The sequence below is a fragment of the Helianthus annuus genome, chromosome 15, assembly GCF_002127325.2.
Source record: "Helianthus annuus cultivar XRQ/B chromosome 15, HanXRQr2.0-SUNRISE, whole genome shotgun sequence".
In the NCBI taxonomy this organism is placed as follows: Eukaryota; Viridiplantae; Streptophyta; class Magnoliopsida; order Asterales; family Asteraceae; genus Helianthus; species Helianthus annuus.
Window position 1 is genome coordinate 8,270,011 of NC_035447.2, and position 8,209 is coordinate 8,278,219.

At 34.6% G+C, this 8,209-nt stretch overlaps 1 protein-coding gene across 1 annotated transcript; it reads left to right on the forward strand.

Annotated features, from left to right (window-relative positions):
* The first annotated feature begins 4,332 nt into the window (after positions 1-4,332).
* Positions 4,333-7,430, forward strand: LOC110910341. Its single transcript, XM_022155016.2, has 2 exons — positions 4,333-5,453; positions 6,020-7,430. Exons 1-2 carry the CDS (start codon positions 4,460-4,462, stop codon positions 7,291-7,293), a joined length of 2,268 nt encoding a protein of 755 aa, XP_022010708.1. The 5' UTR covers positions 4,333-4,459; the 3' UTR covers positions 7,294-7,430.
* The last annotated feature ends 779 nt before the right edge of the window (positions 7,431-8,209 follow it).

Here is an 8,209-nt window from a genome sequence, read left to right on the forward strand (position 1 = left end):
TATATGCTTAATTATCAGAAGGAGTAGAATCAAGAAGCTTGTTAAATCAATACTGCATGCTTATACTATGAGTCATTCTCTTTTTACCAAATCTGCTTTCAAAATCATGTTTGTTTTCAAAGTTATAATTACAGGGATTAAGTCTTTGTAGTCTTCAATTACTGCCGGTATGTGTGGTTTTGTATACATAACTTGTTTCCCATCACCATTGGACAACGAGTTAGCCAATGGGTGATCTGACCATAGTCACAGATATAGTCGAGTGACAAATACCGATTTGGGGTAACTGGTTGATATAAACAATGTAATCACCCTTAATACTGTAAGTTATAACAAAGTTGTAATTGCAGTGATTAAGTCTTTGCCAATCTTGAAGAAGCAAATGTAAAAACTCTTAATGTTGTGAATTATAACAAATATGTTTCTGTACAAAAATGAATGAACTCACCAGTATTTCCTGCTGACAAAACCTTTTTAAAACGCGTTTCAGGTAAGGACAGTAGATTGGAATAAGGGTGATGATACGGCATCGAAAGACTTAAAGAAGTGGCTTAGTTTATCAATTAAATCAAGAAATTTTGTTTTATGCAATCAGATTTATTCTATATTAAAGTTACCTTTGTAAAACTTGGGTTTTATCCCATCTAGTAAATAAATAAAATCCGGTGTTTTCTTAACTCTGATATTTTTCCTAACTCACGGTCCTGATGAAATTTCCGCTGCAATGTTTTCAAAAATAACCACCGGTACCACTTGGTTGTTCGCGGCTCCCGATTTCGTCCAGGGTGGGGTCGGGGGTCGTGACAACCATGGTCGCCAGTTGTCTTCTACAGCTTTTCTTCCTTGTTCGTCTTGCCATGGCCGACTGGGATCTTGCTTGTCTTGTGTTATTATTCCGGGAACTAAGAAACTAAAGCAATGGAAGCCGTACACCGATTTAATGTGAACTAGAATACGGATTGTTATTTCTTTTGGCAAAACCAGATTTTTTGGCAGAAATTTGGACCTACGAGTCAAGAACCAAGATTGAGACTAGTTTATTTTTATTGTTTCGTTTGTTTTTTTTTCCAGTCTAAGCGTTCTATTTTCTACCGCTCAGACTGCGAGGGAGTATTGGACTGCATTCTTAGACTAGGGTTTATTAGTGTAAGCCCACGGGCTCGATTAGGTTTCTAGGGTTCCTTGTGATCTCTATATATTGTAATCAAACATATCAATAATATGAATCAAGTCTTTCATATTCTTACAATGATAACTCTTTTTATGGACATCATACTACAGTTTAACATAGAGCATCCATAATAGCTAGTTTTGAAGCATTTTTAAGGTGAGAGGGAAAGGTGTGTAGGAGAGAGGGCATGGTGAGCGGTTTTTTCTGCAAAAATGCTCAAAAATGTTTATTTTTTTAGCAATGGGGGAGGGATAGAATGTGATGGTTTTGGCTGTGAAAGGATCAAAGCGTGGATAGGGTCGGATAAGCAGGGTTTTACATAGAGCCAATTTTGAAGTCTATGTTGTTTAAAATATATGAAATGCTTTAAATTTTTTAAAAGTGTGATGACATATAATATATATTTAAACTAGTATTAAGCACCCCCGCGTTGCGACGGGGGCGAACACTAATGCCACACTACTGCCAGCGACCACCGAAGTTGCGGTGTTAATGCGAAGAAATTAAACCGAAACTAAAACATAGAATAAACTAGGTAAGTTGATCTAGGATTTGCGCGTTACGATTAACTCGCGTATATTTTTTCCCGTTTGATAGGTTCATCGTAATCTATATATAATATAGGGTGGGAGTTGGCTACAAAGTCCATTTTTCCTATAAAGTATAAAAAGTCATAAAACACACTCAAAACCCACAAATAACAAAGTGAAGATTACTAAAACGTCATATTTGTGGGTTTTGTGTTGTGTTTTGGATGATAAGGCTTTGATTATCGAAAGACTAACATTAGTGTGTTTTATGTTGATTACCATGTTGTGTTTTATATTCATAGTTCTATGATGGTGTGTTTGAAGTTTTTACAGATTGTTAGGGTTTGGATATTGTGTTTTAGTGATCCTCACTCTGTTATTTGTGGGTTTTGAGTGTGTTTTATGGTTGAAATTGTGGTGTTTTATGACTTAGTACACATTGTAGGAAAAATGGACTTTGTAGCCGAACCCTACCCAATATACTATATATCATTACCACTATACAAACCATAATGCATACATTACAACAACCATTGCATCAATATGTTGCAAATTATATTTATACAAGATTTTGGCTAAATTAATTAGATTATTATAAATAATAATAATTTACAAATAAAACAACACAACTTTGAATGGATCAAACCGATTGAATATGGTAAGATAATGAAACCATTATTTCTTAGGGTACAACCACTTAAGCACAATTTACAACCATACATGCATACAAAACAGATTGAATTTGGTAAGGTAATGAAACCATTATTTGATTAAGGTACAACCACTTAAGCACAACTTACAACCAATATTTGAGTAAGGTACAACCACTTAAGCACAACTTACAACCAAACACTTAAGCACAACTTACAACCAATATTTGATTAAGGTACAACCACTTAAGCAAAACTTACAACCAATATTTGATTAAGGTACAACTATTTAAGCTCAACTTAAAACCAAACACTTAAGCACAACTTACAATAAATATTTGATTAAGATACAACTGTTTAAGCTCAACTTACAACCAAACATGCACACAAATGTTTCAAATTAATAGTATATAAATTCGGATACCAGGTTTCTTTGATTGATAACCCAATTAATTTTTCTTTAAAAGGAATTGAAATTTTTAAAATTATCATATTTAAAGACCAAAATATATGCAAGAAAAAGTAATATATAATACATTATTATTTGCCCAAATACAACAAAGTATTATTCTTTACCTTGATAAAAAAAAAACAAAGCATAATAAAGTATTATACTTTACCTTGATATAAAACAAAGCATAACTCTTTACTTGAGTGTAAAACAATGATTGATGCTTATTCTTTGCTTTGCTTTAAAACTATATATACTTGTAATAAAGATGTACCTCACTCACTATATATACGAAGTAATAACCACACTCAAGTCATAACTATTGTAGAATCTTCTTCAAATACCCACCAGGTACACATTTATTCATTATTCTCTGTCTTTTAGTTTTTCAAATAAACTCAAGTTAAACTCTTTAAAAAAAACTCAAATTCAAGCTTGCCTCATGTGTAACCAAAGAAAAACAGAGTCGGTTAAATAAGTTTTGTATGTGTCATATTAATACAATACGTAAGTCTATGTGGTTGTTTTTATCGTTTACTTAAATTTACTTAGGTAATGAATATTAGGGATGAGCATTTGGTACCGGTGCTGAACCGGTCATTTTTGGTACCGGTACCCATTTTTTCCACTTTGCAGTACCGGTACGATACTGTTGGGTGATTTATCAGTAAATACCAGTACCATGCCGGTTATATTCAACACCGGTACTTATTTTTCCCGTTTTTCGATACCGATACTTGCTAATCCCTAATGAATATCCCTCTAGAATTATATACACACTTACATACATATATATATATATATATATAGACATGTGTGTACAATGTATATGTATAATATGTATTTATTTTAATATACCTATATATAATAACATGGATTATGATCAAATACAAAGGATCCTAATTGTAAGAAGGGTACAAAGGCTCCTAAAAAAACCCACTACAAAAAAACCTTAAACATCTACCGCCCCCAAAAACCTAAACCCCCACCCCCAACCCCACCCACACCCCCCACCCCCACCCAAATTTTTTTTTTTTTTTTTTTTTTGCCGAGGGGTGGGGGTTTAGATTTTTGGGTGGTGGTGGGGGTGGGTGGGTGTTTAGTTTTTTTTTTTTAGATTTTTTTAGGTTTTTGGGGGGTGGGAGTTAGGTTTTTTTTAGTTTTTTGAGGGGTGGGGGGTTAGGTTTTTTGGGGGTTTTTTTGGTGAGGTATAGTTTTTTTTTTCTTTGCCCGGGGTGGGGGGAGGGGGTGGGGGGTTTAGATTTTTTTTTTTTTTGGTGAGGTATAGTTTTTTTTTTTTTTTTTTTTTGCTTTTTTTGCCGCGGGGGGGGGGGGGGGGGGTTAGGTTTTTGGGTGGTGAGGGGGGGTCAGGTTTTTGGGTGGTGTTGGGGTGGGGTGAGTGTGGGTGTTTAGGTTTTGGGTGGTGATGTAGTGGGTTTAATTTTAGGTTATTGGACACTTGTTACTCTATAAATGCTTCTTACACTTCTTACAATTAGGAGACTTTATAGAATAATTTGACCAATAATAACATTTTATATAAATTTATATAAATTATACAATATATCATATAAGTTAGTATTTTATATTTATATAAATAACAAAGCGGTTTAGACTTTTGAGCCAAATCAAACTTGGTACATGAAGCTAGAGTTCAATGGTTCCACACTTTAACAAGTCTGTCACGAGTAGTTCAATGACGACTCACCTAGTTTACACCACTATTTGTGTCTTCAAGATTTTGATGATATTTTATAAATACATCTTTTGTTACATTTACATTTACATTTACATTTTGAAGCAATCAAACGTCATATATATTAAAGTGACAGAGAGAAATACTATTGAAATGGATGTCAATGAGATAAATCTTGAAGAGCTTGAACATGAGCACCCACTAACGCTCGTAGATTTGCAACTAATGCATCGAGACTACTTAGAAGACGATGACGAATACGCTGATGAAGATTTGATCAAGACGCAAAACTTCAAGTGCATATGTAACCAGTGTGACAGACAAATTGACTGGTACCACCGTTATTACTACACGTGTGACATGCCATCGTGTAATTATTCACTCCATAAATTTTGCAAAGAAATTCCAAAAACCTTACAATTCCAAGGCCACCCTTCTCATACTCTTACCCTTAGAAGAACACCAAATGATGATAAATGTCGCGCGTGTCTCAAATGTCATCGAGATGGAATTGGCTATCATTGTTCAACATGTAATTATGGAATCGATTTACTTTGTGCCACATTTATTGAGCAAAATACGATACATCACCCCGCCCACCCACACCCATTAATCTCTTTTAGTGTTGAACCTGGTTTGAACAAGTGTTTTGCATGTAAGAAGAAACATGAAGGTCATTTCTATCAATGCAATACTTGTTTGAACTTCTTAGTAAATTCCGATTGTCTTACACTTCCCATAAAGTTATTGCTTGAAACTCAACAATTTAGCCACCGCCACTTGCTCACACTTTCATATTCGTTTTTAGATCAATTATATGATTTCGAATGCAGAATTTGTGGTATGGAATTAGAAGATGAACTTTTGATTTACAAATGCAGTAAATGCATGTACTATGTTCATCCAGATTGTGCAACACAACGGATAGAGCCTTTCATGTCCGTCTTCTTACCTGGTAAGTCTTGAATTATATACATGTTTACATGATACTTCATAAATGAGACCTTTTTTCATTATTGTTGGGTAAGTTTTAAAGATTGTGATGACATGATTGTTCTCTTCTTTTATCTTTTTTTCTTTTTCTTTTTACTTTTTTTCACAAATGAGTATGCCAACTACGACATTTCCATAAAAAAATCATTTTATTCTTTTTCAGTATTTACTTAACGTTGAATTTACTGTAATATTTTATACTAAAAAAATCTCAATAGATTCTAAATCTACTATTTTATCAATACCTTCATATAACTTATATAAAAATCTATACCACAAAACCACATCCTTAAATGTGTGTAGATTGTAAACATTTGCAAAGAGAAATGAGTCATGCAAACTAAATCCAAATCTTTATATTTAACTATTCATGTCGGTTAAAATTCACATTAAGTGTGAGCCTTTTTCATTATCCACATATCATAAGTTTTTTTAATTAGTTTTATCCATTGTTTTTTCATCTCCTGGCAAAAAAACCTATATATTTTAGTGTGATGACAATTAATTTATTCAATTTCTATTTTTCAGGCTTAGGAAAGACACAAAAAAACTTCAAAGATGTTGATCATCCCATCCTTCTTCACTTGCCAGCCGACGATGAATCAGACATCTTAGCAGATCAAATATTTATAGGACAGACTCGTGAGCTAAAAAGAGATGAAAATGGCAACCTCATACATTTTCTTTATGACCATCCGTTGTTAGTCCTAATAAACAATGCTACAACCACCACGAGAGTGTCTCTTCACGACCCAATGAAGAGAATTAAACTATTATGCAGTGCATGCACAAAACCAATTACAAAAATGCCATTTTACAAATGCTGCAAAGACGAGGACTTTGTTCTCCACGATTGGTGCACCCAGCTACCCACAACACTAAGAAACGTTGTGGGTCAATGGGGACGACAGGAACATAAACCTTGGCTTGTTTACGGTGAAGACTACCTTCTTGGAATCAAATGTTCTATTTGTGGATTGCCATCAAATGGGGCTTTATATGTTTCCAATCACATGATAGTTGATGCTCATTGTGCACTTATGCCTAGAGAAATTACACATGAAGCACACGCGGATCACTTACTTACAAGAGTAGATGGTGCTTCATCAAGCCGTAGCAGTGTATCTAAGATGGAATGTCGCGCATGTCGTGTGGGTATTGTTGAAAGTGATACTTATTTTAGATGTAATGCATGTGATTTCTATTTGGATTGCCGCTGTGCTTTGCATTTACCTAAAACAATTAGGCATAAGCTTGACAAGCACTCGCTGAAGCTGAGTTACTCCCCAATCGAGGACCACAAAGGTCAATACTTTTGTGAAGTTTGTGAGGAGGATCTTGATCCTGGAAAGTGGTTCTATCATTGTGTAGAGTGCGCACAATCCATTCATTCGGCATGTGCTCCGTTAATACTTCAGTCTGAACAGGGTATTAATTCTCTCTCTTTGGAAGGTGTTTATAAGTACATTAACTTCAAGTTTACAGGTGTACGAAAACCACTAAGTTTACACCAACATCCTGTGTTGGTTGCTCCGGGGACTGAGAATGATGGTTTATGCCAGTTGTGCGGAAGCGAATTGCAATCCCATTTGATCTTGAAGTGCTTAGATTGTAACTTTGCTTGCCATGGGTACCATGATTCTTTTTCTCGGGTTCTCCCACAACTAATGTATAAGTATGAAGAAAAAAAACGTATGATAAAGCAGCGTGGACCTCAAACAAACTTAGAATTTTATCCAAGTGAAATGAAAAGACCAGAGACCCGTGATTGGAAGGTTATTGACGATCCATCCTTTCAATAATTCTTATTGCCAATTGGCCATATGTATCTGTCTAGTTTCGCCAACTGTTGTAACGGACTATATATCTAGAAATGTAATACGCTTTTATACTTTGTCTCTACATATTACCATCCAATACAATAGACTTCTCTTAGCCATCTATCACTTTTTACATTTTGACATCTATTTTATTTATTTATTTAATATATATATATATATATATATATATTTATATATATATATATAATGGGGTATTGGATTTTAATAATCACAAGTTTCACTAATTGGCCGGTAACAATCCCAACTTCAAAAATTGCCTACAACAGTCTCAACTTGTAAGATTTTGGTCACCAATGATCCTTGTCTAACTGGGTTATAACCTTGTTGGGCTGGTGACCTGCAACTTATTCCGGAGACCCGTTTTACCCCTGAAACCACCAAACAAGACCACCACCAATCATCTCCGACCTCCTGTAAGCTTCTCCGCTTCTCAAAGGTTTAAAATTTCCACCATCTACGCAACTCCGGTGATCTGCAACTTATTCCGACGACCTTCTTTACCCCTGAAACCACCAAAGGAGACCACCACTTGTCATCTCCAACCTCTAGTGACCTTCTCCGCCGCTCAAAACTTCAAATAACTAACTGGGTTATAACCTAGTTAGACAAGAATCATTGGTGGCCAAAATCTTACAAGTTGGGACTGTTGTAGGCAATTTTTGAAGTTGGGATTATTACCGGCCAATCAGTGAAACTTGGGATTATTAAAATCCAATACCCCATATATAATTGGACAACAACAACTATGAATAATATTTTTGTTTCTTTCTTTTTTTTTCTTTTTTATCTTTCAGGGCTTAAACCTTTAATAATATATTATTTTTTCATTGGTATTATCGGAACCTGTATTGATATTGGTATTAATATCCAGTTTTTT

What these genes read in the sequence shown, in the direction of transcription:
- LOC110910341 (XM_022155016.2), top strand. Translation starts at nt 4,460, where the DNA reads ATGGTTCCACACTTTAACAAGTCTGTCACGAGTAGTTCAATGACGACT. An exon ending in CATGTCCGTCTTCTTACCTG is followed by an intron (nt 5,454 to 6,019) that starts GTAAGTCTTGAA and finishes TCTATTTTTCAG; the next exon opens with GCTTAGGAAAGACACAAAAA.